General features: G+C 50.5%; 7 protein-coding genes across 7 annotated transcripts; 3 read left to right on the forward strand and 4 right to left on the reverse strand.

Annotated features, from left to right (window-relative positions):
- Nucleotides 1-499: 499 nt before the first annotated feature.
- On the forward strand, nt 500-2,664 carry MgYap1 (bZIP transcription factor; the record flags this gene model as incomplete). Its single annotated transcript, XM_003856320.1, has 4 exons — nt 500-1,015; nt 1,069-1,568; nt 1,662-2,396; nt 2,451-2,664. The coding sequence occupies 4 exons, from the start codon at nt 500-502 to the stop codon at nt 2,662-2,664; spliced, it is 1,965 nt and encodes a 654-aa protein (XP_003856368.1).
- A 3,761-nt stretch (nt 2,665-6,425) lies between these two features.
- MYCGRDRAFT_102522 (uncharacterized protein) lies at nt 6,426-7,077 on the forward strand (the record flags this gene model as incomplete). The annotated part of the gene is made up of 1 exon (XM_003856321.1): nt 6,426-7,077. A coding segment is annotated over one exon (174 nt), but the record flags the coding sequence as incomplete, so codon positions are not given.
- Nucleotides 7,078-7,816: 739 nt separating this feature from the next.
- Nucleotides 7,817-9,064, reverse strand: MYCGRDRAFT_102524 (uncharacterized protein; the record flags this gene model as incomplete). The annotated part of the gene is made up of 1 exon (XM_003857258.1): nt 7,817-9,064. A coding segment is annotated over one exon (939 nt), but the record flags the coding sequence as incomplete, so codon positions are not given.
- Nucleotides 9,065-9,741: 677 nt separating this feature from the next.
- Nucleotides 9,742-10,830, reverse strand: MYCGRDRAFT_24570 (uncharacterized protein; the record flags this gene model as incomplete). The annotated part of the gene is made up of 1 exon (XM_003857257.2): nt 9,742-10,830. A coding segment is annotated over one exon (1,089 nt), but the record flags the coding sequence as incomplete, so codon positions are not given.
- A 1,020-nt stretch (nt 10,831-11,850) lies between these two features.
- On the reverse strand, nt 11,851-14,474 carry MYCGRDRAFT_107296 (uncharacterized protein; the record flags this gene model as incomplete). Its single annotated transcript, XM_003857256.1, has 1 exon — nt 11,851-14,474. The coding sequence occupies one exon, from the start codon at nt 14,200-14,202 to the stop codon at nt 11,851-11,853; it is 2,352 nt and encodes a 783-aa protein (XP_003857304.1).
- Nucleotides 14,475-15,495: 1,021 nt separating this feature from the next.
- Nucleotides 15,496-17,012, forward strand: MYCGRDRAFT_107297 (uncharacterized protein; the record flags this gene model as incomplete). The annotated part of the gene is made up of 3 exons (XM_003856322.1): nt 15,496-15,598; nt 15,968-16,299; nt 16,377-17,012. 3 exons carry the CDS (start codon nt 15,496-15,498, stop codon nt 16,839-16,841), a joined length of 900 nt encoding a protein of 299 aa, XP_003856370.1.
- A 1,408-nt stretch (nt 17,013-18,420) lies between these two features.
- MYCGRDRAFT_102525 (uncharacterized protein) lies at nt 18,421-19,002 on the reverse strand (the record flags this gene model as incomplete). Its single annotated transcript, XM_003857255.1, has 3 exons — nt 18,421-18,677; nt 18,763-18,925; nt 18,981-19,002. The coding sequence occupies 2 exons, from the start codon at nt 18,881-18,883 to the stop codon at nt 18,493-18,495; spliced, it is 306 nt and encodes a 101-aa protein (XP_003857303.1).
- Between the last annotated feature and the right edge of the window lie 8,877 nt (nt 19,003-27,879).

The raw sequence follows: 27,879 nt of genomic DNA on the forward strand, positions 1-27,879 counted from the left end.
CAGAGCAGAGGGTTCAAGGGATCGGATTGATTAGCAAGCAAATATGTTCGCTTGTCGACGATCCTGTAGAACTACCCTGCACCAGCCCTACACTACCGCTTTACGATTCTGATCCTTCGGTCATACGCCTTTCTGCTGCTGCCTCAGACCGACCTTTCTTCCTCCTACATCATCGCCGACTGGAGAAAGCATCTTGCAACCACCGCCCAGACTCCCATTGTCACCATCGCGGCCTGAGTACGACGTCAAAGACCCCTCATTCAGTCGCAAAGTGAGGGACACTCCCGGTCCCATCATATCCACGTCAGTCGAGAAACACCCCACCTCGTTGCGACGACGGACAAACATCCTCCAGGTGAGCAGACATCTTGCCGTTGTTATTCGGTGCAGAGAAATAGCACATATCCGAGTTCGGTTGTCATCTTCTCGAACAGTCTCGGGCGCACGCTGACTGCTGGTAACAGCTCGACCAACAAACCACCCACCTCAATCACGGTCGATGGACGCTCCATCACAGCGGTCTGCGTCGCAATTCACTCCGTATCTGTCGGCGAACCAGCAGGATCTCCTCGTCGCTGCGCTCAATTCGAATTCGAACCATCCTCAGCATACCACCGGCCCCGGCCCGGTCACCATCAAGCGCTCCGCTTCCGATCCGGACAACAATCAAATCACAATGGATGCCAATGGCAATCAGGTCTTCTTGAGCCCACAAAATGGAGAAATGGACAACTTCGACATCGATTATACGCCCGAGCTGGACTACCTGAACGGAGACTCTGGCTTCGATTTTGAGAACGCAGACTTGGGTGGCGACATGATCGGAGCACTTCCCGGACGGCAATACAGCAGCGATGATATGTATGCCAATGCAGGTGATGGACACGAGAAGCGCAAGAGTCGCGATGATTACGATGCAGAGGAGGGAGATGCGAAGAGACAAGAGACACAAGAGGGCGAGAAGAGCGGAGCCAAGAAGCCCGGCAGGAAACCTCTCACCAATGAACCGACGACCGTAAGTCGACGGAGATCAACAACCGCTTGTCCTCATGCTGACTATGACTTTAGAAACGCAAGGCACAGAACCGAGCCGCACAACGAGCTTTCCGCGAGCGCAAGGAGCAGCATCTCAAAGATCTCGAAACCAAGGTCACGGAGCTGTCCAAGGCACAGGAGGCCGACAAACATGAGAATGGACTGTTGAAAGCACAGGTCGAGCGATTGCAGACCGAGCTTCGCGAATACAGGAAACGACTTTCATCCTCCGGCGCCGTGGGCCGGTCACCGCCTCTTTCTGCCGTGAACGCACAACAAAGGAGTGCCAGTGGTTCCTCATATAATGGTAACTTCAACTTCGACTTTCCCAAATTCGGAGGACTCCCTGGAAGCCAAGTGTTTGGATCAAGTGGTCTCAGCCCTCTCATCAAGCAGGACAGCACATCGCCTCCAGCACTGCAAGCACCGACAAGGACAAGCAGCAGCCTGAGCCCGAAGGAAAATGATCTCATTACCCCTCCCACCACGAACAGCCCATCGCAATACGCCAGCAACAACATGCCCTTCGCACCGTACAGCACAGACAATAACATGCACGGCTTCGCCAGCACTCTTCCTCAGATGACCGGTGGCAGTGATCCATTCGGTGATCTGTTCAGCCCGAGCATCCTGAAGTCTGCGAACAATCAAGACTACTTCAAGAATAATTCATCGACCGCGACGCAACCAGCCCCTTCGACGAATTACAACATCGACAACGGTGGTGACAGCACTGCCGGCCTCAACAGAGTTTTCCAGTTCAACAGCGGGAGCAATGCTAGTGACACCACCTCCCCCAGTGCGAGCTCGCAAAGTCAATGGAACATGAATGGCACTTGCAACAGCTCTTGCGGGACCTCTCCTGAACCATCGCATAACAGCCCTGCCAACAAGGACAATCAAGCCGACTGTTTTTCGCAAAAGCAATATCAGGACAATGCCAACCTGGCCAATTTCAACACCAACTCGCAGCAGAGTGGCATGAATGCGCTGGACTACAATGTTCCATCACTTGGCAGCTTCGATCCCGTCCTCTTCGGCGACTACAGAGAGAGCAACAACGCCATCGTGGGACGGGGAGACTTTACCGGCGGCTTCTTCGATGATGCCCTGAACTCAGCACCTTTCGACTTCGCATCACCGAGCAACCTGTTCGGCATCCTGCAATCACCTCAGCAAAGCAACGCAAATCTGAACACGAACAACCGCACACCCAAAGACACCGCTCCCAGCGCGGCTCTCATGGCGCAGATTGAGAAGGCGCGCGATGGCGGAGATGACGACTTTGGCCTGCCTCCACAGTCGCAACAAGCCGCAACGCCAAAGACCAGTGGGCAATTCATCAGCTGCAACAATATATGGTATGACAGGCACCCGATATTCATGATCCCTGAGACAGCACTGACAATGTACAGGAACCAACTCCAATCAAATCCCGACTTTCAGTCCGGCAAGTTCGACCTCGAAAGCCTGTGCTCCGAACTGCGTACCAAAGCCAAGTGCTCCGAGTCCGGCGTCATGGTCGATAAGAAGGTCGTGGACGAAGCCTTCCGAAAGCTCGGTAAGAAGGACGAGACGGGCGCGCCCTGGGCGCCTGAGGGGTTGCTGTTTGACAATGATAGTTGGTGAGTAGAATCCTGTGATATTTGTCGAGGGAGGCAAAGGCTAATATTGGAACAGGGACAAGGCGTACAAGCAGTTGGGTGGTGGAAAATAAGAATTTGAGGATGAATGATGAATCGATAAAGCGGACAGATTCGCTTCAGCGTTCCCCATGAGAAAGGTATGGGAGGAATTTTTGCCGACAAGATGTCGGAACTCGAAAAGAATCGGACAGTCGCTCGACGGCAGGCTAGGTCGTTCACTAAAGGTTGGCTTTTGAGCTGCGGCGTACTTGCGATGATTTAGCTGAGAACTTGCTCGCTGATTACGACTTTGAGGAACAGAAGCGTTGTAGAGACGAGCAATGGCGATGACAGTCAAGATTTCGAATTGGCACCTTTGTCAAGTGGAGAGAGACATGAAGCGATTACAGCACCACTACACTTCTCCTTTTCCGCAGCCAAATCCTCCACCTCAGCCACCCCTCCCTCCGACACCGCCTGCCTGGCGTACCAACGTCTCTCCTCCATCCCAAACAGTCTCTCATGCACATTAATTGCCGTCAACAACTCCACAACAAGCGACCTGATCAACAGCGTCCCCTCCAACCCCAACGAACTGAGCCCCTTGACCAACGACAGCAAAATCAGTACAACCACCACCACAAACCTCGCCAGCAGTCGAAATCGTTTCGTCGCCCGCGTTCCTTCCTGCTCTTGGTGAGAATGGAATAGATTACTGATGACCCCAAAGAACACTGCCACGCCGAAGCCTCCGCTGTGGAATCGTCGGATCCCGTCGGGGTTCTGGGCTTCTCCAAAAGCGAAAATAATATCCAGTCCCTGAAGACAATACCGACAGCTCCGGTTCGAGGCAGACTCGAGAAATGTTCGATTCTCGCGCAAAGAGAGGGCGTCGATTGAGTTGTCGGCGTAAGCACTACAGCGTGTGAGCGCATCGAACGGGTCGCCGTTCAATCCTTGCCCAAAAGGCTATTGGCCTGATTGCAAGGGCGCGGACCGACAAAAGGCCTGGAAATCAACCCGGGGTTCCGATGCGCTCACATGCTGCACTTTTCCGCACGCAGTCCGCGATCTGTAGGGATATGTTGCGATTTGAGGCAACCTTGTTGCTTGTATGGCAATCTGACCTTAATGAGCCCGAGGCAGGCAGTGCTGACAGTCTGGGCCAGGTCGTCGACAAGGTATAAAATCGCACCGTTTCGCACCTCCTCTCCCTCTTCCCTTTCCCAACATTCTCACGACTGGTTTCCTTCGAGCGGACATCCAACAACGAAACATCAACAATTCGATCCACCTCGGTCGCGAACCCACCGTGTCGAACGCCAACCAATACAGCATCGATCATCATGCGCTTCACCGCCCTCGTCGCCGCGATCCTCGGCTTCACCCTCGCCGGCGTCAATGGGAAATGCACCAGTCCAATCGATTCATGCTGCAAACGCGATCAATCCCATTACTCATAAGAGCGACTGTCAGCAACACGGAAAGTGTGTCTAGTATGTTCTTCCCCGCCTTGCAATTTCGTTCCGCTCGCTTTCGTTTGAAGAAATCTGCTGACACTCTCTTCGAATAGTCACGGTAGCGTTTTTGGATGGGACTGTGAGTAGGGCCACCACCTGATGGCGTCGAGTCGGCCCGAAACGAGAATGTCCGAGAGCTGCTGTTTTGACGCCATGGGGATGGGTGGGAGGTGGAACATGAGCCGAAGGCGATGGTGATGACGGCGCTGGTGTGTTTGGGTGCGCTGTTCGATGTTGGTTTGCTTGGTTTCCATGCTCAGACCGGGGTGCTTTTGAGGGATGCGATGAAAAGGAAGGGCCCCGTTGCCTGTGGAGCGTCTCGGAACCTGCGAATACCTGCCTGAAGATGCCTTCGAGAGAGTTGTCCACTGTAGGCACTGAAACCGGCCTCTGTATTGCATTGGGCGCCGACAATCCCCTTCACCGCGATCCCACTGCCCATGCTGAGCCTGTTACCGATTTAGAGCCGTCTTTGTCCGGACTCCACGGTCTCTCTGTCAAGGACAACATAAAATCCACTCGAGATCAGCCTTGGAAATCGCCGGTTCAGCAGTCAGAAACGTCACAACCGTGTACTTACGCATTCTCGCCCTCGCCTGCGGCGTTGCCGTCAAGATATAGACTCGCCCTGTTTCGCACCTGCTCTTCCTCTTGCCTTTTCCAACATCCTACCCGCTCACTTCCTTCGAGTCGACATCTCCAACAACGATCCTTTGACGGTCCATCAACGTTCGAACCATCAACGATTCATTCCATCCACCTTGATTCGAACTTACCACGCCAACCCCAACCAACCCACACACACATCCATCATCCATCATGCGCTTCACCGCCATCGTCGCCGGGATTCTCTGCCTCGCCGTCGCCGTGGCAGCAAGTTGCAAGCAGTACGGCCAAGCCGACCCCCCGGCGCCCCTTACCGCTGCGATCTATTCAGGTCGCGTCTTGCTGGTTCTGGTCAATAACCCACCACACCTGATGGTGTCGACACAGCCACCGACGTCGGGACGTCCGGTTTGCCCGTCTTCGTATCCAAACGACAATTTCCGAGAGCTGTTCTGACGCTGTGGGGTGAGGAGGCGGGTACGAGTCGAAGCTGAGGGTGACGGAAGCGTTGGGGCATTCGGTGTGGTCTTCGATGTTGATTGCTTGGTCTGGTCGGACTGGTGTGCTTTCGAGGGTTTTGGTGAACGGAAGGGACGATTACTGGTCACTGGTCAGCCGAAAGTTCTGCTTTGCAAAAGATACCGAACTCACGAAGCAAGATGACGAGACGGCGCCAAGTACTGCACCCAAGCCTTGGAGGCCATGCAGAATTGCCTCTTCGGGAAGGAGAAAAGAACTTGACCCGAACAACGACCACCGAAGCAAACAACCTCGCGATCTTCCAATCCTCATTGACTCGAAAGGATGTGGAATTTTTCATCAAAAGTTCATGTGCTGCCATGAAGAACATCGCCGCCAGGCAAAAGATGAACGAAGTTGCCTCCGTGCATTCGAACACTGCGTGAGACTGTCGTGTAGGCGAATCGACGTGCGAGGAGGAAGAGGTTGAGATGCGTTGGCGTACGCCGTCGATCTCGAACCAGCTAACGACGAAATTCATGTCGTGCCAGATTTCGTAGCCCAGGGTGAAGCTGATCGACCGATTGCGAAGTTGGCAACTCTGCTCTGTCGCCGTTCAGGAAGTGATTTGTGAAGCAAGCTGATGACAAAGTGAAGGAACGAGTGGGTCGTTGTGTCTTCCGATATCAAGTCGCCGTCAATCTGAATAATACGGTACCGACATAGAGGAGGTCCTACGGCAGGTCTCATCAGCCTCTGTAATCCTTCGCACCTTCTTAGCTTAGCTGGACTTACCACGACTAGCTTGAAAGACTGCACCGCTTCGGCGCCGGACCCGGCACACATCGACATCAGCCAATTGATCAAGTTGCAGGCTCTCGAGTTACACATGCGCTCGCTGCATAGTATCCTCGTGAAAGTCTGCGAGCGTGGTTAGCTGAAGTATCCGCCTTGCAAATGATTCCATTGAGAGCGCCCAAGATGTGAGTCGAGCAGTCACCGCTGTGGAAAGGACCAAGGCGCTCGACCCGAAGGGCACCTACCCAGGCGTTGTGAAAGACGCCAACGGCCAAGCAAGATCATATAGCATCTCGGTGTTCCTACAGACGATCTTCAACAGACGATAATATACGCTCATACATACACGTTCCCTTTTGTTTTCCCGATGCCCTCCAATGCAAACAATGAAGCGCCCACCGATCGATACATCAAACACCTTCTTCCCCCGCCGCTCGCCTTTCCTCGCTCCGCCTCGCATTTGACCAATGTTCGGCCGCGAAACCGTCTCGCTCGTGAGTCTTCCCATTCAGTCGTCTGCCAGACCGATGATGCCGCCCAAAAAAAAAATCGCTAGATCCAGAAAAGTGCGACCAGTGCCACAGGAGTATCGAAGGGCAAAGAAAGGAACAGCAACATGAGCCCGCTATGCAGAACAGCCTCTCCATTATAGATTTTCCGAGCTAAGTTTACGCTTTTTGTCCGTTCGTGTTTGCAGATTCTGATTCTTTGCGTAGCGCTCGATCGATCGTCCTAGCAAATCATCCAGGGGACAGCCAGGTCCAAGTGTGTCTTTGTGATTGTGTGTATGAAAGGTATGAGCGCGAGCCATGTTGGTGACAATGGTGATGGTACAGTACATTAGATGACGGAGGACAGGTCGTTCATTTCGTCATGACGGGACGCAGAGCCGGATGATGAGAGGGGGAGAAAAGCAGACGGAGCCGACAAGCAGGACGAGAACGCAAGCTCTTAAGCCTGCGCACCGCCTCTAGCAGCGCCGCGACCTGGAGTGAACCCACCACGACCACCACTGCCACGAGGAGCGCCGTTGCCGCGAGGGAAGTTGCCTCCACGAGGAGCGTTCTGGCCACCAGCGCCACCGCGGCCGTTTCCGCGTCCGCCCTGGTATTGGCCGCGAGGGACATATGGAGTGGAACCCGGGCGCATGCGGCGCTCCTCAACGTAGAGGGTCTCGCCGCCGAGCTCGAATGGAGTCGCGGTGGCTTTGTTGTAGCCCTCGGCGGTCTTGAAGTCGACGAAAGCGCAGTTCTGGAATTTCTGTTAGCATGTTGTTGCAGTGGAGGCATGGAATCGAGCGAGCAGTACCTTTTGGCGGGCGATGTCGAGGTAGAGGACATCGCCGAATTTCTGGAGGATCGACCTCAGTTCCTCAGCGTTGACGTTATCCTGGACATTCTTAATGTAACCACGGTGTTGAGGCTGGTCCTGCTGGGGTGCGTTGACTTGACGAGATTGCTGGCGATTATGGCCAACGGCTGTCCACTCATCCTGAGAGTCCGAGCCGGATGTGTCCTGGCGTTGGGCTGGAGTGGACTGTGCGGCGGGCGCGGCGGGTGCGGAGGGAGTGGTTGAAGCAGACGACGGAGCAGCAGGCGTGGCGACCTTGGCAGCAGCTGGAGCCGCACGTGGGGCAGCGCTAGTAGTGGCCGCAGCAGAGGTAGGAATGGCTGGCATAGCGACAGCGGATCTAGCGCTCGCGAGCTGAGCCCATGTCTTAGGTGCAGCTGGTGCGGCGGGCTTCGGTGCTTGAGCGGGCTGTGCTGGTGCAGCCTTCTTAGCGACTGGCGAGATGGCAGGTGTTGGTTCGGGGTCCTTGGGCTTCTCCTGCTCGATCTTCTCCTCTTCAACCGGGGCAGTCTTTGTAGTCTCTGCAGCGGGCTCTTCCTTCTTCTCTTCAACAGGCGCCGGAGTCTCCTCCACCGCCTTGGACTCCTCCTCGGCCACATGGTTGCCATTGACCTTTGGAGCATCCTCGGCGGGCTGGACGGCCTTCTCCTCCAACTCCTTGTCAACTCTCTTGGCAGCCTGCTCGATCACAGCCGGCTCGGCGGAGCTGATCAGAGTCTTCAGCTCGGCCTCTGCTTGCTTCGACTCGCGCTTCGACTCGCTCTTCTCGGTGCCGGACACCTGCTGAACCTCCTCCGCAGGCGCAGGCGCAGCGGCCTCGACCTCGGCCTCATCCTCCTCCTCAACCAGGTATCTGAAAATGTCGTTCAAGACGAAGTAGCCATTGGTCTGAGTTGCGAGAACGAATGTCTGGGTGAATTTCTTATGAGGCTGCGAGCGGTTGGAGATCTCGCCGATGACTTGAATGACGATGTGCGAGTCGGATGCTTGGGAATCGACGTTGGTGACTCGCACCTTGCAGTCGTGGAAGTCGAGCTCCTTGATCTTGTCGTTGATGGCGCGCTGGCCGACACACACTGCGACCTTGTCCGTCTCTTGGCCCGACACAAATTGCGAGCGCTTGTTGTAGAAGAGGTAGAGCTTTTCAGGACTCCGGCTCAAGGTGGTGTAGTATTGCTCGACAAAGTACCAGCCGACCTCATCCTTGGAGATCTCAGGTTGCGAAGGGGCGGAGTTGGCGGGCGTAGTCGAAGTGGGTTGCTGAGAAGTAGCGTTGTTGGAAGCATAGGCGTAAGCGTTCTGCTCGTAGTTTTGATGCGCGTAGCCCGTGCCGTTGGGCAGACCGGCGTGTTCAGTTGCCATGGTTGAATGAGGGAATTATCGAGGCGGCGAGGTGGTGGAGTGAGGCACGATGATCGATGCGGATTTTGACGAGCTCGGTGATGAGAGCGTGTATGTATGTATCAGATGCGAGCTCCGGCAAGTGGTGCGTCAACAGCAATGGCTCGTGGTCGATGAATTCTCTCGCACGTGCGATGAGATGGGTGCGTGTCGAAGAAAAGTGAGGAAGTCGCGGTATGCCGGTCGTCGTGTGCGGCGGAGCGTCGGGAGATTAAAGAGAGGATGGAAGTCGAATGGGGCGGAACGGTGAGTTGAAGTCGAGAATGGTGAAAGTGAACAATTATCGATGGACTCGAAGACAAAACAATGCAGGTTTGTAGAAGTCCACTGCCGAAGAATGGTCTTCGCTATAGAACTAGTGTGCCGCTCGGCACGCTAGGGTAATTCTACTTCTACCCGTCCACGTGCGCTTTTACGAACATCGATGTACGGTATGGATCACAATCTTGCACATGATCTTCATGAATTCACCTTCTTGCTATATGGGATACCCCGATATCACTGTAGGTGTGTGCTGCAGTGGGCCGCTTTGTCCATTACATCCTCGCCTCCTTCTCGCCTCTCTTCCCTCGACCCACGCACCCCAGCTCGATTCGAGTCGATTCCTGCTTGTCCTCTCAGAGAGCCGCATGGTGTAATAGTCGTGGAGACCTGGATGATCCTGCTCAGTGATCTCTAGATCAGGCATTGCGATGCTGGGATGCAGCATGCAAGTCGTCTGTGGCTGCCATGATCACTGCTCGGAAATGCTCTCTTTCGTGCGCGGTCTGCACGCATTGCTGACCTCGACAGGACGTCGTCTGGAAGTTACTGAGTCTCTGATCCCACCAAACTGCATCAGACCATCATCCGGCCTTTGCTCGATATGGGTAGTCGCGGGTATTGTCATGCACACTGTCCGCGTCAGCTTCTCGCATATCTTGTCACCACATCACATTGTCATGCACTTACATGAACTCCTCAAACGATGTGCCTCTCAATCTTATCGTTCCCTTCTTCGTCTCGTCGATCACCTTTGGCTCGAAAGCAACAGTGCTCCAGGCGCGCATGAGCTTCCTCCAATAACAAGCCGTGGCCGCAGGTGTGGTATATCGATCCCTGAACATCTCTTTCGTCCGGTTCGCGATTTTCTGTGCCTCGTCGAGGTTCTTGTCGTAATACGCAATCGTGCTTTCCAAGTCCGACCAGTCCCGCTCGACTCTCACGCAGTTGTTGAGCGTGTCGAAGAGGTGATAGTAGTGCGCCACCCATTCAACATCGTGCACCAGCACGAGCGAGTCGCAGTTGAGCAGGTGCGTCAAACGAGCCGACCACGAGCGACCTTCGGTGTTGACCACGTAGCGATACTTGCAGAATTCGTCCATGGGGATCACACTGTTCGGATCTTTCCACTTCATCGCTTCCACGTCAGCCCATGGCCTGCCAGCTGTGACCTTCAGCAGAGGCTTTCTCAGGTTTTGATTTGTCCATTCCACGCCTCGCCAGACCACTTTGGGGATTTTTCTCTCGAGCGGAGCGTCGTGCTGCCGGGCTCGAGTCTGCATGAGACGGAAACTCTCAGCTTCTGGAGGCGCGCCGAAAAAGTGGAAGTCTGGGACGAGCCAGATACTGTCGTGGATTTTGTTGGCTTGCTGCTTCGCGAAACTCCACAGCGCAGCAGAGGGATCTTTGTGGAGGTAAGGCTTGTCGTCCACGATGATGGTGAATTCAATATCTGGCAGAGGTTCATTCGCGGCTTCGGCGGCCGCGATGGCGCGCAGGATCTGCTGTGCGATCGCGATGATTCGGTGACGAAAGTCTTCTCGATGGAGCCCGCGTGTTTCGATGATTCGAAGTTGCTGATCGTGGATGAGAAACCGGACACCGCCATCGTTCCCTCCTAGTAGCTTGATGTTGTCGCTCTCGATCTTTGTACCCTTCCAGTGATCTAGTGAGATATCAATCTGATGGTAAAGCTCAGGGAAGGCCGCGTCGCATTGTTCGGTCGTCAAGCCGTGGTTGTCGCGGTCTCGCGCCGGGTCGAAAGTCCATGATGTTGCTGTCCGGTGTGCCTCTTTATGAGATTCCTGCTTGCTCGGTGCCGCAGCTCGCAGTCTCACGAACGGTGTTTGAGCGCCATACTGCTGTACAAGCACGCATAGCAGCAGCACGCCGCTGACGATTTTCCAGACAACAGGATTCATCGTCGTCGGTCGCGAAGGTGACGACAGGAGACCGTTCACGGTGGCGCTGGTCGAGAGCTTTTTCGTGGACCAAGGCAACATTTGAGAAACGGAAGGAGTGACGTTGCGCAAGCAAGCCGATCAACGTTGTTTGCTGCGGCATGATGGCTAGTGCGACCGGTACTTGACAGCTCTTTCATGGATCGTGCGGGAGAAAGGTGGGGATAAGGCGAAACGAAGCGAAAGAACAGACCAGACATTAATGAAACGATGGAGTCGCAGATCAGGATCCTCGAGCGATTCCAGACATGAAACGCCTTGAGAGAAGCTGGAACATCCCTGTCATTCGGTCTAATCACAACCCGTCGTGATATGAGCATGTGGTATCGCCGTGCGAGTGTGATGATTGGAAGTGATTATCGAGGATCTGGCTCGATCAGTAAGTAAGTCGAGCGAACGCTTGACGCGGGCGCGCGTAAAGGGCAGAGAGGGGTAGTCGACACGGGTTTCCTGGCAGTCTCCCGGCTTCTCCTGATAAGGAAGTTGAGTGAGTGTCGACTTCGCCTTGCATTCTTATACTTTGCAGCGACCTGCTTCGAATGGGAGGGCAGGGAATTTCCTTCTATTACTTGGTCTTGGCTGAGCTGGACCCGGACAATCGCTGGACCGTGGCTTCCATTACTGGGAGGACGTCTTAATTTTGAGATTGGAAGAGCTGTTCAAGTCAGCGCCCGAGGTATCATCCCTGGAGCTGGAGCTGGAGCTGTCACTCTCAGTCTCACTAGTGCAAATAGATGTGGTCGGAGAGTCTGAAGAGCTGGTGTTCTAGTCAGCGATCAAGACTGCTGCCTTGGTGCATCTATATTCGTAAATCATCAGAGAATTGCCTCGAAGCTACCTACTCCAGCCGAACAGTCCGCCGAACGGCGTCGCTTCCAGCCAGGACATGGGAGTTGAGTATCTCGACGACGGCGGTGGCAGAACAGGAATGGCATGCACCATGACCGCTGGCTGGGTGAATCCGAAGAAGTCCTGCACGTCCATCCAATTCTTCACCACCCAGTATGCCACAGCACCCACCAGTCCGCAACCGCCCACAATCTGCAGCGCGAAGAAACCTCTCCTGCGAAATGCCTGGGCGAACGAAAGCACGCCGAGGGGGTCGCGAGGGTCAATGACGCCGAGGTCGCCGCCAAGACGACCGCGAGGCGGACGCTGGCCTTCCTTGGTAGTGACCATAGCGTGAGCATTACCGTCATCGCTGGCGTTCCATTCTGCGGGAGGATTGGTGTACATATGCTGGTATCGACGGCGCTCATTGTTCAGGCTGCGCTGCAAGTCTTGTGCCCATTTTGCGAGTCTCACCTGACGGAAAGGCTCTGTACCTTGTGCTTCCTCGTTGTACTTGGCAAGCGCAAAAGTGGAGGTGCCAATGACGGCTCCGGAGAGCGCCGAGTTGTCTGATATGGCCGGAGATGCAGATCGATAGTAGCTAGACGATGAGTGTGGCACGAGAACCTTGCTTGGATCTTCTACGCAGCTGCCTGAGCTGGTGACTTCTGTTGTCTGGTATCCGAGCTGTGGCGATTGCAGCATAGCCTGTTTGCGGAAGTCGATATGGTAGCCGAGATTCTCCTGTCGCCACAGCAGGAACTTTGCGGCTGACAGGTGTCGCAGTCGAGCCACGTTCTCGGACGACAACAAGCAGTCGACAACTCTAGAAAGTTCGCTAGGAACCAGTGGTGGCATGTATTCTGAGGACATAAGGATGCTGGCATCAATGACATCTGTGTCGTCACCATATGCTGAAGACACGGCAAATGGTTCCTGATCCGGCTGTTCGCTGAGCTCACTAAGATGGTAAGGCTCTGCTTTGATAGATCTCAGCGTGTCGTTGATTTGTTCTTTTCGCAGCTTCAGCGCTTCAAAGGAGACTGTGTCCGCTCGTCCAACTAGAGGGACAACGTTCGTCCACTTGCACAGATGTTGCAGGAGGTCTTGATGTGCAGAGCTCAATCCAGATGGGGATGCAGCATCGGGTGTAGGATCAAACAGATAGAGCACCGCATCAATCTGAACACCGCCGTCGCCACTCAATAGACTCATCAATTCACTGTCGGTCATGCTCTCTATTCGAGCTGTGCGCTGGAGCAGGTCTTTCGTGAACTCCAGAAGTTGACGGCAGGACTGATCATCCTCAACACTAGGAGTATCGATGAAGGTCAAGTTACGCTCCAGGATCCCCTCACCAACGCTGTTCCTTCGCAGGAGCATTCTTCTGCTTTCAAAGTCTGTCCGCCATGCGGGATATTGGCGAGTTGATGCCGTGATCTCTGCGAATGTGGACTGTTCGGATCCGTCCGTTGCAAACGATGCTCCAATATTCAGAGGCGTGGCCGAATGATCAACATGCACGACATCTTCGCTGCAGCGCAGTATTGAAGTGATGAGGCTGGTCTTGCCGATGCCCTTCGATCCGACGACCATAATCTTGGCCCTGCCCATCTGCTTTCCTTTCTCCGTAAACGGACGGCGCGTCGGCATTGCTAGGCTAGGCATGACGAGCTGTGGCGTGCGTTCGAGCAGCGAATGGTCGCCCTCATCGCCGTTCGAGGACTGCAGGGCTTGACTGCCAGTCTCGTCCTCGTCGCTCAGTCTAAAGGACTTGGGCGATGTTGAGCGGGGTGTGCTGGACGCTGCCGATCCGGGATGCGGGCTGAGTCTGGTTGGCGTGACCGGCTGGCTCATGTTGGCAGATGAGCCTGCAGATCCCCTGCGGACGCCCAAGGTGCGGGCAAATGGCTCTGGCGTCACGGGAGAAGTGGACGAGGTTTGCGAGGATGAATGATCTGAGCTAATGATCCTTTGGCCGGCTGATCTGATTGAAGGATGGACTCGGTTTGGCTTGCGTTTACGGCCTGCGGACGCCGTCCGGTCTACATTGGAAGACCGATCGGTACTTATACTATCGGTTCTTGACGGTGATTGTTCGGTGGAGAAGGGTCTCAGAGTCTCCTCTAGACTCTGCACTCCAAACGAGCTGTCGCCCATGGCACTAGTCTGCGCCAGAGCCTCTGAGCCTCGCGATGATGTCCGCCCTCTACGTGTAGTCTGCTCCATCTCTTTCTCGGACTTCAAGAAGAACGATATTGGCGCCGAGTTGCCAGGGCCCGCGACCGATAAAGGACTGATAGCAGCTTTCTTAGCCTTCGAGGTCCCGGGCTCGACTCCACTATGGGCATTCATGATGTCTGTGTGCTATTCCATAGACTGGCGTGCTCGGTTGGCTCAGCGGCCGAGGCGTTATCGCCACAGCTCTCGCCTGGAATGAGACCGTTTGTTCGAGGCGTCGTAGTGCTTGAAGTATTCTCTCCTTGTCTTGAGCATGTACAGATCGTTACTAACGGCCTGGTGGTACACCTTTGGGCAATGTGGTCCCGTCGATAGTTGCCAGATCGCTGACCAGCTGAAGCGGGGTGCCTTGCTTGGGCGTGGTATAGATCGTGTCGAAGCGTCCAACGCTGTCGTCGTTCCCAAACTGTCCTATGTCACCGAATAGAAGATCTCAGGCCAAGGCAGACACAGCGACGCTTATGGTTATGGTTGAGAGGCAAGCAAAAGGTACATGAGACAATTAGACGAAGAGATACACATCTTTGACCAACCCAGGTGGAAGATTGGGGAGAGGTCGCCGTGATGAGCTGATCACGCGCTAAAATAGGCTGACCTTTATCTCCGCCGGCAGATCTCCCGACCATCCCTCTCTCGCATCGACACAACATTGCACGTCTTTCTACTTCGCCTTTTCGTCACGTTTCCGGACTTACACTTACCAGATCTTTACGCGTTCGAGACGAGCAGGCCTGCACTCTTTAAAGTCCGTTTCCAGAGTTCGCCAAAGGGATCTGAAGTCCAAAATCGCAGCCTGACGATAACATCATTGCCTATTGGCCATGTGATCGATGTGAAACATTCCACTCCCCTCTGCTTTCTGCCTTTGGCACGATCACCGCAGCTTGAAGATCGCCCTGCAAGCATTGATCTATCACACAAAAGTCCACCGCGAAGTACCTGGCGCCCCCTATCCCGGCCAGTCTTGCAGCGGCGATCGAATAGGACCTGGCGCCATCAGCCATGGCAGTATTTGCTGCGGCGATTGTCAATGTCTGTCCGTCGGCGCGGGACACAAGATGCCACGAGCCACGACGAGCCGCGATTATTTGCAGCATTTCGACGTCTGCACATCGATCCTTGCTCATCGATAAGGTTGCCTAAGCCATGGCCGCCTGCGCGTACACAGCATGCCACATTGCATGTTTGCCATGTGCGACCACGCCCACAAGCGACAGGGTTCATGCTGAACGAGTTGCCTTCCCGACCCCGGTAGCTGGTATGTATGAGCGACGCATAAATTCGCCGATTGGGTAGTGTTCAGGACCACCACGCGCACGTGTGCTGCGTTGCTTCCATTTCCAGTACCTTTGAGCATCTCATGTAGGAGCATCTTGGTGACATGGGCAACATTGAGAAGACATAGGCATGTCGGTCGATTCAGAGCAGCTGGTCTTCCAATGTGACATGCTGAGAGGGAATGAAAAGATCCATCAAGCGAAAGCAATTCTGCCATTCTCCATAGTTCATCGTAAGTAGCAGAGCTCGAGAGGTGTCATGTATATCGCAAATGATCGCGGGTCAAAATGTGTCAATATCGGTAGGTTCTCGTTGCAAACACATGGTGCCAATGACGTGGTCAGAATGTAAGGTACCTAGGCGAGTTGGACGTGGAGTTGGACCCATCTCGATATCATCCCTCCCGTCCCAGACACAGATTCCAGCCTCTCTTATTTATGCCTTTTCCATCTACGAAATAACGACCACGTCCCTTCCTCTTGTAACGACAAGATACTTAGACCTACCTGTATCTTTCAGTCCCTTCTAGTTTCCAGAGAACTTACGCGTCGCAACAGTCTTCCCTCCTGACTTCACCACGAGAGTCTCACGCCTCTTGCAGTCTTTGCCCTGGTCAACCATTCCTGCGAAACACCACAGTGCATGGTGACACAATCCGTGCCCTGTCCAACCACCTGTCTCACTCCACTTCTGCAAGATCTGCGAGAGATAACATCAACCTCTGCGACCTCATTCAAACTCCGATCAAAACGTCCGAACGGCCCTGCCGAACGACCCCTATCTCTCGCAACGGCCGCTCCATCAAGTCCGCTCACCTCTCGTGGCCCACATCCGCTGCGAACCTTAATTCATCTCGCGTGGCAGCCACGAGTTCGCCCCACAGCGACGGACCACTTTCAACACACAAAACATCACCACCGACTAGCAATCATGGTATGTCCCTGTCGCGTCACAGCTCGTTAATGATAAGCAAATTTTACCAGACCGCAATGCTGACCGCGACCCCGCAGAGTCGCAACGACGCTCGTTTCAGCACCTACTCGGGCGCACCATCGCTTCAGCCTTCGCTCGCACCCACTCTCGACACAACCTCCAACCGCTCCTCATCCCAGCAATACAGCTCCCGCTACAGTGAACAAGCCTTCCTCGCCCCACAGACCATTCTCGAGAAAGGCGACCGCACATTCTACGGCAACTCCGTTCGCGGCAGCACAATGTCCCTTTCCGCCTCCGATCCCAAGACAGCAGACATTCGCTCCTTCGCCGACACACTCGACCGCATGAACGACGAGCGTGCGGACAAGCAGCGCTTCGTGATGAGCAGCAACAAGACAGAAGAGGTCAGCAAGATTGCATTGGGCGCCAAACTCGACCGAGCTCTGTCTCGACGGATGGTCGGTCAGGATGCGGTGTTCAAGCCGAAGAAGCAGCCTTTGGATGAAAAGCTGGCAATGGAAATCGCACAGGCTTCTTGAAGTGCGGGTAAAGAACCTCATTGGGTAGCGAGGCGTGGCAAGCAGGTGCATGGCAGTGAGCGACAAATCAGCTTGTGGGTTGCATGCGACGGTGTCATGGTGTCTTTATACCTCGATTGGGCGTCCAAGGGAATGAGAAAGGACCTGGAGCGACCGGAGCGACTGGACTCCCTTCGAGGCATACGTGGACAATACGGCACACGGTGTCACTGGGAACGAGGGAAATGAATGGGACCTTACGATTGGAGTTTTGGGAACTTTGTGCTTTACCTGATCTGAATTTGCTATGCTTCTGTGTCAATCTGACAGTCAATGATGACCTCTGCGACCACTCAAGATCTCGCGCTCTCGTGGGCAAATCGCTCGACTTGTGATGTTCATCCATGTATTCCGGAATGGAAGACCCTGCTGTTTGTCTTGGATAGCTATGCAGCGCTATGAATGCTCAACTGAGATCTCCACCTCGACATGAGCTCTATGACAAGCTCTCGGTTCATTTGCACAAATCGGAGATTGAGTCCATCAAAGCTGGCAGATATTCGGTTTGCATGGATAGGACCTCGGTCCAGCTTGTGTTGAATCTGAGAAAGCATGAAGCAGTACGTACTTACACGACCTTTGCTCGATCTACTTGTATTAGTGAATAGGTAGGAGTCAAGAAAAGAAAACCACAACGTCTGACTTCACTTGCCATCCGATCAGCCCGCAAAACCACCTCAATGTCAAAAGAAATCGCCCTTCTCTGTACCCTCCACCCCTCCTCGCCCGAGAAGCAAGAACGGGTATCATAGCTCGCACCCTTCGAATAATGCCGCACAACATCGCTAACACTCAGTTACAGATCCTTTCTCTCATGCGCGCCGGCGCCCGAGAATACTACACCAAACCCTCCTCCCTCTGCACAACCTGGTCCTACTTCCTGCCCTTCCTTCCACCAAAAGCCACCTCCATCACAACACCCGTCATCGCCGGCATCGAAATCTACACTGACAAATCCGCGCTGAAAGCACAAGTCAACGATCAAGAATTCTTTCAGGCGTACCAAAAGACGGCCGAGAAGGAGGGTCTGTATAGTAAGGAAGAGCAACTGGTGGCGTGGTATCGGACTGACGGGTTTGTGGCGAGGGAGAAGCATGCCAGGCCGTTTGGGACTTGTTTGGTTTCGTTGACGAGGTTTGTGGGGAATAGGGAGAGGGTTTTGGACGTCCTGAGGTATGTTTGATGGGTGACATTTGGGCTGGGCAATTTACTGATTGAGAACAAAGGGACTTTGTGACGTTCGTGAGAGATGAGGAACCAGACGTGCTGACCTATGCCATTTTCACGAGACCCAAGGCCGAGAAGGAGGTGATGTTGTTTGTGAGGTACAAGGATATGAAGGCATTGAGGACGCATAGCAAGTGCCCTGAGCATGACGAAGTGGTCAAGAAGATCGTAAAGTACATCGAGAACGACATGTCGACATCGACAACGGTGTGGCAAGAGATTGAGGATAGCTTTGTGTCAACCGAAGTTGGTGGGCCGTCGAGTTCGGCGAAGTTGTGAAGAGTGGGCATCGTAGCATGCATGGGACAGTTGATGTCAGGATAGTGGTGTTTCGTAGCTACACTACATCCTTCGCTATCCACAAGCACTTGAAGAGCCACTCAATCTAGCTAGTGAACTGCTCCTCCCCAGACATAATCACAGGCTCCTTGTCGGAGAAGTTGGGGACGTCGCCCAGAACCTCCTTGGCCTCGGGACTGGTAGCGGCGGCTTGCCATGAAGCAGTGTCCTTGAACTCGAGGGTTGCGAGCACGGCGTAGGGAGCATCATCGCTGAGTTTGACGACCTTCCCTGTAGTACGAAGACAGTGTCAGTCGATCGTTTGCGTTCACGTTGGCGGCCTCTTGTGTTGGGACCAGGAGCGTGGTGGGCTTACAGCTCGTGAGACCGTGCGAAGACCACTTCTTCTGCACCAAAGGCATGTGCGTGGACTTGTAGTAGTCCATGTCGAACTTGCCGCCCTGTGGGTAAACGACGGTGATGGTGGCTGGTGCCATTGCAGGTGTATTCCTTGTGTTTGTTTGAATTGGTGTTTCTGTCTGCTCCCAGATCAGCTGTTATTGCAGACAAGCAGCCTCCAGAATGGACACTTACATCCTTTGACCTGTCGAGAAAGACTGCAGCTGAGTTGGCGATTCTTCCGGACCTCACGTCGGAATATATATGCTCGGGCAATGGCGCCGAGCTTGAACCTGCCCCGCCCTCCAGACCGTCACAGCCCGGCGATCCCTTGACGGCTGTGAGCAAAGGCAAGGTGGGGTCGTCGCAAAACCGCCATACACCCGACGCCAGCCTCGCATGGAAAGGTCCCGTTCGGTTCTGGTTCCTGGCACGGGAGGAGAGGTCTCCACACCTGGTCAAGGCAAGAGGGTCCACCACAGGCTACGACACCAAGAGCTCGACTCGTGTGTTGTGCTGACCTGGAAGTGCACTTTTTCCGAGGCATAGGTCGAACCTGGCCTCATTACAGTCCTCATACACAGGTCTTTCTCTAAAAACATCCGTGCTGTCGTCTTTCCTGAAGCCTTGGGTATCTGGATTAGCAGGTAGGATCGCGTTCTCCGTGAAGTCGTGAGCTTGATCAAAAAGCGGAAAAGAATGATACCCATTTATGAGGGCGGAGGCCCTTAAGCTATATAGACTAACTGAAACGAGCGAGTTATATAATAATAACGAGCCTTTAAGTAAAACGGTGCCTGAGGCTTTAAGGGTTTAAGTAAACCTAAGCGAGGTTTTTAGTGTTTTTGAACATCCTCCCCTTTAGTAAATGCGTAACCTTAAGCGTTTGTAATAACCTTAATTAAAGGCTTAGGTTATATGCTAATGCTCTTAAGTAGGTGTGCGTAATCTCGAATAAACGAGCGTAATCTAGGAGGTCCGTAATTGCTCGGAAGGTAAGGGCTTAAGTGCAATCGTCTAGCTAATTCTAGCAGGTAAATAATCTAATTTACGTACTATTACAAGCCTTAAGCTAGTAACTGCTAGCACGTAGTCGAATTTACTAGCAGGCCGCCCCTTTAAGGGCATAAAAGCGACTGCGTTCTTCTTTTTAAACCCTCTCTCTTTTATTAACTTCCGCAACCCTTTCCTTCCCTTTTCCTTAGACCTTTATATAGTCTACGATTACTACACCTTACAATATTATAATACACCTTAAGTAACAGTCGCTATAGCGAAGGGTAATAAAGACAAGCGTAAGAAAGACGATAAGAGCAAGGACGACAAGGTCGACAAGTAGCTCCGCCGATCTCCTCGCAAACTAGCTCCTAAGTTCCCTCCTACGAAGGCTATTTAAAGTGCTATTAAGATAGTTAAGCGCGGATACTTAGATGCAAGGATGTTAACTTAAGCATTCGGCTCGGTCTTAAGCAGCAAGAAGCAGCCGTTACAAGCTGCTGCTACCTAAGAATTAATAGACAAGTTCGCTTTAAGGAAACTCTACGTCTAGCCTAATATTATATCTCGGCGTAACCGCATAGAGTATACTAAATTCGGGTATAAGCAAGCTACCGGTTATAAGTCGGCATACGATGCTTATCGCGATAGGCTTAACATATCTGCCTTAAGCCTTAGGTCTAAGCTACTAGGCACACGCGCCCCTACAAGTAATAATTACGAAATCCCTTAGCGCAACCCTTAACTAGCGAACTAGGGCCGTAGCTTAAGGAGTCGTACTGCCGTATAAGGTTAGGACCCTACGATGCCTCGCAACGTCCTTAACCGCTCTCCGGATCTTCGTAGCTTATACCCTAAGCTAGATCGCTTCGACCCTTAAGGAAACATCGATAGCACTACTATATACGCCTCTGTTAGCGCTCGACTTAAAGCTCTCCTTACTCCTAACCTAGCCTCTAATCGTATCGCGGTTACGGACGTATAGATAAGGGAAGTAATATATTATCTAATTATAGTGTCGAATGCGCCTATTAAGTACCTTCGGCAATTCCTAGCTGCCTTTACGATTTCCTAACTTAATACCTTAATCGATAGACTTTAAGCGTTTAAGCTAGGCGATCTGCGCAGCTTAGACTAGCGTAAGTCGGATAGTTACCTTATTAGGGCCTGCAAGCAATAGCGTCTAGTCTCTTTTTTTACTTAAGCTCTCGGTAGCAGCCCTTAAGAAGGCAACTATAGCTGCGAGTCCGGCAAGCGCAAGGCTAGGCCCTTTAAGTTATGCTGCAATAGTAGAGGCTGCTTTAGCTACTATGCTAACTATAGCTACACTAACTACTACGATCGCTGTTTAGTTAGAGATTTTAAACTCTAAGGAAAGACTAGGACTAAGAAGAGGAACCCGAAGGCTAAGGAAGGTAATAACGATATAGAGGACGAGTAGGTAGACTTTAAGGAGGAAGTCTTAATTCCGCTCCTAGAAGAGCTTATCTAAGTGCCTTTAAGCCCGCCGCCTTCTAGCCCCCGACTATTCGATTCTAGACCTAGTAGGGTTACTTAGCTACTTAACCCCCTTCTTACTAGTTAGACGAATCTTGCCGATATAGAGGACATTAACTTAATAGCTGTCGCAGCTCGTTCTCCTAACTTAAGGGGTCCTTTGTCTACTCGTTAGGAGATAGACACTACTCCTTCGCGGCTAGAGCGTCCTTACTTAGATCCTTTAAGGGGGTTCGGTAGATCTCTAGGTGCTAGGCCTTTATCCTTCTAGCTTCCTAAGAACTATGCCTAAGGAATGCCTATAACTATAGATAACAGGTATCGCCGCGACAACCCTTAAGCTGTGCGTACGACCTATCCGGCTAACGCACCTCTACTCTTCCGCACCGGGTAACAAGGCCCTCCTTAAACGCCTTCCCGACCGGCACCTAATCTCTTTCTAACAGGCGATCGTTAAGGCACTTAAGCACTAGGGCCCCCTAGTACAAGTAATCGCTAGGGCCCGCCCCCTCGGCCGAGTACTATGCCTGCTGCCGTTTAAGCTCCGGTTCGAAACGTACTAGCCCTAGCTCGTTAATCTCTAAGCCCGCTATTCTTCGATGCGGCAGAGGACTTTGTAGACCTAATACATAAGGGAGAGAGACTCTCCTACGCTATCGATTAGACCTTAATACTAGCAAGGACGGGCTTAACTAAGGATTATAATCTAATCCTAACCTTCTCCGGCCGCCTTGTATATAAACTAGTGCTCCCCTTAAGCGGGTTCGCTACCTAGGGGAACCTGTTCTTTAGTACGGCTCCTCGGGCTAATAATAGACGTTAAGGATACGGCGCAGAAGGCCTAATAGTCCCTCTAGGAAGCTAACGTATACGCGTGTATACGGAGCACATCGAGCAGCTCTACCGCAACTACTTTAACAAGCGCTACTCCGTGTATTAAGTCGTCTAGATAGCTCTCTCGCGGGCTTAAGTACGTCTTAGGGCTAATTAAGGTATTACTCCTTAGATGCTGCACTTGCAGGCGGTAATATTAGCCCTTAAGACGCAGCTTATTACTAAGAAGGAAGAAGATGCTAAGAGGGAGCAGGCTAAGAAGGGTTAATTCGGGTCTAAGTAGGATCGGTAGAAAATTCGTAGGCTTAAGTAGGAGCACTAAAAGCGTTGTTTTTCTTGTTTTTCTTTTTTCTGCATGCGATGCAATGCGATACAACGCTAGAAAGCTAGCGCGAAATAAATGTATAATAACACTTAAGGACTGGCCTTAAGTATAAAAAAAACATAAAATAAAAACCCTCCGGGGGATCTATTAAACTTAGGCCCTCGCATTAACCTTTCGTTTAGACTTAAAGGTTAGCTTCCTTCGTAGCTACACCGCAGGATTACGAGGAGCTTCCCTTATGTTCTAGGGTAGTCGTTAACGGGGCACAACTATAATAGTGTCCTCGTTATTACCCGACTCCCCTTAGGGTTTAAGTAGAGTCTCCTAGAGCTCGGAAGGGATTACAAGTAGTTCCTCTTCCGTTTCTTCTATAACAGGCTCCGTAAGGATAGGAACAGTTGCTATAATAGGGTTAACTTAAGCGTCTTCCCTTAATGTTGCTGCTACATTTACCGGATGTATAACTAGCTAACTTAAGGGTACTAACTTCTTTAGCTTCCTAAGACGTTTCTTTTCGAGAGTAGCCTTAAGTTTCTCTACCTCCTTAGTATTATCTCGATTCGCGCGTAAAACATCTCTATACTTCCTTCGGATCTTATTAGCAGCGAGTTTAAGCTTATATTAAAACTTTAGCTAATCGTTAGTTTTTAAAGAATCTAAAGGTTTGCCCTCCCCTAAAAGGAATCGAAGGGCTCCTAACCGTTTAAGCTGCTATAAAGACAACTTGTCCTACTTCTGCTTAGGGATAGTCGCTAGAGTAGAGAAACTTAAGTATAGATTAAGTGCTAGATTATTACGCAAGGAGTCCTTAAACTCCTAGCTAGCGGCCTTAAGTAAAATCCCCTATCTATAGCGCTTCTGCTAGTCCCTAAAACTAGTACAGTTAGCGCGGATTAGTCGATTACTATATACCTAATACTTAACTACAGACCCGTTATAGGACTCTAAGGTATACGTACTAAGCTAGCTTCGCTTAATTACCTTAAAGGGACCTACGAAGGTCGGCTAGAGCTTCGTCTTAGTCTTATTTAAGATAAGAACAAAGTCTCCCTTAATAAACTTGCTATTAGTCTCCTTAAAGGTATATCTACTAATAGCACCGGCTCTTACTACTTTCGCAAGCAGCTTTTCTGCGGCAATCGTCCTAGCGTTTTGCATTACTTAATACCTGGATTTAGGATCCTCGGGCTTAAGCTATATTAGACGCAGGTACGGATAATCCTTAAGTATTCGGGGTTGCTAGCCGAATAAGAGGAAGAAGGGGCTGTATCTACAACTAGACTAGGCCCGGATTCGACTTAAACATAGCGCCTTAGGAAGGTATAAGTCCTAAGCGTGTACGCTTTTACCGTAGTACATTTTAGAAAGGATCCGGCCGAGAATACCGTTTAAGGCTTTAACCTTCCTGTTTGTGCGGGGGTAGTAGGGCGTCGTTAGCCTATAGTTAGCTTAAAAGGTATCTATAAGGATATTAAACGCCTTGCTTATAAAGTTAGATCTATTGTTACTAAGGACTTCCCTTAGGGGTCTAAAGTTCGTATAGATCTCTTCTTAAACAAAACGAGCGACTGTCTCGGTTTCTTAATTCGAGGTAGCCCTTGCAACCGGCTAACTAGTAGCATAATCTACAGCTGTAATAATATACTTGTTACTATTAAGTGTAATAGGTATTAGACTAATAATATTAATCGCCTAGCGCTTAAATAGCTTAAGCTTAGAATTAGCTTAGTAGAATTGCGGCTCCTACAGGGGACTCCGGGACTTCTTCTTCGTAGCTTAATACTAAGGGCAAGTAGAAGTGTAGTTATAAACATCCTGTTTAAGTAACTACTACTAGCCCCTCGCTCGAAGAATGCTGTAAACGCCGGGTAATGCGAAGTGCCCGTAGTTATTATAGCAGCGTTTAAGGAAGTCCTACCGGAATTCCGGATCTACGTAGGGTACAAGGCTTCTATTAGCCTCGCGATAATACAGGAGGTCGTCCTTAAGGATAAGATCTAACACCTTCTTTTTAATTAAGCAGCTTAGCTTCTTATTCTCGGGCATCTCCCCTATAGTTTTAAATTAGATTACCCTATTAACTACCTTACGCTCGGAGAATCCTCGAATAATTGTTCCCCTTGTAGCGTTTTCCTTAAAGGAGCGAGGCAAGGCGGTTAAGAAATCCGCAGGCTTAAGTAATTAATCTCCTAGCTATATAGAACCCTCCCCTACTATGTTAGCTAGGGTCGCTTCTATTAAGTCCGGCCGGCGGGAGAGGGCATTAGGAACGATAGCCTTACTCCCCTTACGGTAGCGGATGTCGATGTCGTAAGCTTAAAACTCCTTAATCTAACGTGCAAGTCGCTTAGTTAGAGTTTTAGAGGTTTTTAGGTACTACAGGCTATAGTAATCCGTAATTACTTAAGTCTTAGTCCTATTGTCGATATAGTAGTTCTATTTTCGAAGGGCTTCCTTAATAGCAAGGAGCTCCTTCTTGTGCACTAGATAGTTTAGTTCTGCCCCTTGTAGTTTGCGGCCCTCGAAAGCAACCGGATATAATTTCCTATTAGAGTTAGCTTAATATAGGACTGCACTAAGCGCCTACTTACTTACATCCGTTTTAATAATAAAGGGCTTCTTAGTATCTAGCATAATTAGCACTAGCTCGCTATATAAGGCTTCCTTAAGCTTCGCAAAAGCGATAGTGCACTAGGCAGTCTACTTAATAGGGCACTTCTTCTTAGTACGCAGTAGCAAGTTATCTTCCTTAAGGAGGTCTAATAGTAGAGTAGCGTGCCTAGCAAAGTCTCTAACGTACTTGCGGTAGAAGGAAGCTAGCCTAATAAACTGCCGCACTTCTTAAGCGTTAGTCGGCTATAGCTAGTCTCGGACAATAGAGATCTTGTCTTCTATAGGCCTAACTTAATTATAGCCTACTCGGTGCTTATAGAAGTCGAATTCCTTAACCCTAATGTAGCATTTCTTAAGGGAGTAATACAGCTCTTGTAATCGCAGGATATCTAGGACTTCCTTTAAGTAGACTTCGTACTCCTCTAAAGTTTTAGAGAAGATTACGATATCGTCTAAGTAAACTATACACGTCTTATAAAGGTGCTTTCTTAGGGCTTTGTTTATTAAGCTCTAGAAGCTTGCTAGTGCATTGCATAAGCTAAAAGGCATTACCTTAAAGTAGTATTTGCCCTAGCGAGTGTTAAATGCCGTCTTGTGCTAGTCCTCTTCCTTTACTTTTAATTGCTAGAACCCGAAGGTTAAGTTAATCTTAGTAAAGTACCTTAAACTATAAAATGCATCTAAGTAGTTAGAAATCCGAGGTAGGGAGAATCGATCCTTAATAGTAGCGTTATTTAGAGCCCTAAAATTAACGCATATTCGCTATTTCCCTCCTAGCTTAGGTACAAGTAATATAGGGCTTCCCTAAGCCGATTAGGATTTGTTAATTAACCTACGCTTCTAGAGTTCCTCGATTTAAGACTCCTATTTAAGCAATTAGGTATAAGACAGCTAGTAAGGCTATTAATTAATCGGCTTGTAGTCCCCGGTGTCGATTAAATATATAATAAACCGGTCCTTCGGTAGCTTGTTAGGCAAGGAAGATCTAAACAGATCCCTGTTATTTAGGATAATGCGGCTTAAGCTAGGTTCCTTACTTAAGGGAGGAGGAACGTCGTCTTCCTTAAGGGACATAGGGTTGTCCTTAGGATTGCGTTCCCTCTCCTGTTACCGCTCCTAGTATTTATCTATATTTAAGAGATATAAGGGCATGTTAGGATTAATATTAAGTAAATCCTCTAGTTCCTCTAGGGAACAGAGGTCCTTATCTACTAGAACGCTCCTTAAGTTAGGAGCGTATCTAGAGTATAGTATAGCATACTTAATACCGTTGTCGTATAAGTATACCTTGTTCGTAAAGAAATTAATAGTCGGGCAGTACTGCCTAAACTATTTAAGGCTAAGGATTACCTCGTAATTAGCGAGATTAAGTACTTAGGCAGTAATTTCCCCCTTAAAGTTACGCAGCTAGTAAGGCAGCTTAACTCTAAGGGTTGTCTCTATTACTATGCCGTTAGGCAGAACTACGGTCTAGGAATCTATAGCTACTTAAGACTCCGGAAACTAGTCCGCGATCGTTCGTAAGACGTATATACGCGTAGCCCTAGTATCGAACAGGAACTTAGCCTTAACAGAATACTTACTTAAACCTAAGCGTCTAGAGGTAACTAAAAGGTTTAGTCCTATAGCGTTAAGGTAGTTAAGTTAAGTATTAGGAGATATCCTAAGTAATAAGGGCAACGCGATAGACAACTTAGAATCCTTAGTATCTAAGTCGCTATCTATTTTTTTGTCGGCTTACTTAAGCCCCTCTTGCGTCTATTATAGTCGTCCTGCTTCTTCTGCAAGTCTAGCTTAAGCTTCTTCTAATAGCGATACTAGGTATATCTAGCAACTCCGCAGTTATAGTACTTTAAGGAATACTCCTAAGCCGGTAGCTTAGAGCTGTTGTCGTTAGCTATATATTTAAGGGCAGCGGCAACGTACTCTATAGTAGTCTTGTTTACCTTTCTTAGTTTAAAAGCCTTCCTAGCAAGAGTATTATAGTTTTCCTTAAAGGCAGGGGCATTTATTCTTAGGCCCCTTTAAGAATCTACGACCTCCTAATTAGCTACGTCGATAGCTTAAGCCTAGTCTATAATCTCCTGTAGTCTAGCCTTTTAAAGGGTAAGCTTATATTAAATAAGCTTAGCTCGAATTAACAGCTTAAGCCTATTAAAGAAGATAGTAGCATTAGAGAAGTTATTAGGCCTTAGCTTAAGTATATAAGCTACAGAGAGGATTTTGTAGTAAAAGGTAATAATACCTCCTGTTTGCTTAAGAGCTCGGTATTATCTCTAGAGCTTCTCTTAGTAATAATAATCTTAGAAATAGGAGACGAGGTTGCTAAGTATTAAGTTAAGGGTATAGGTTCCCTTAATAATTTTAAGCCTACAAGTCTCTTCCTGTTCCTCCTATTAAGCAAAGGCGTTACACTATATCTAGCTACCTACTAATTCGATAAAGTTAGCTTCGGATAGGCGGATACCCCTCTATCTTAGGGCAATCTAAGACCTTAAGTAACGCTCTATAGACCTAACCTAGATATTAGTAGCGTTATTTCGAGTGTCTCCCTAGTATAGTTCTAGTACCCGGACGGAAGCCTTAATAAAAGTATCTAAGGAATTAAGGGGAGTTATATCCCTGCCTAGTGTTCTAGACGTATAGCGATAGGGACGACTTAGTCCCTTATCGTTACTTAAGCCGTATCTAGGGTTATCTCCTTAATATAGGGATAGCTTAAACTATACGGCTCCTAGCTCGCTCGGTTCCCGGATAGGCCTATTAGTAGATCCTGCTCGAACAGGCTCCTAGGACAAGCAGGCGTTCTCGGCCTTAAGTCGGATAGCG

This window comes from Zymoseptoria tritici, chromosome 1 (genome assembly GCF_000219625.1).
Source record: "Zymoseptoria tritici IPO323 chromosome 1, whole genome shotgun sequence".
Classification (NCBI taxonomy): Eukaryota; Fungi; Ascomycota; class Dothideomycetes; order Mycosphaerellales; family Mycosphaerellaceae; genus Zymoseptoria; species Zymoseptoria tritici.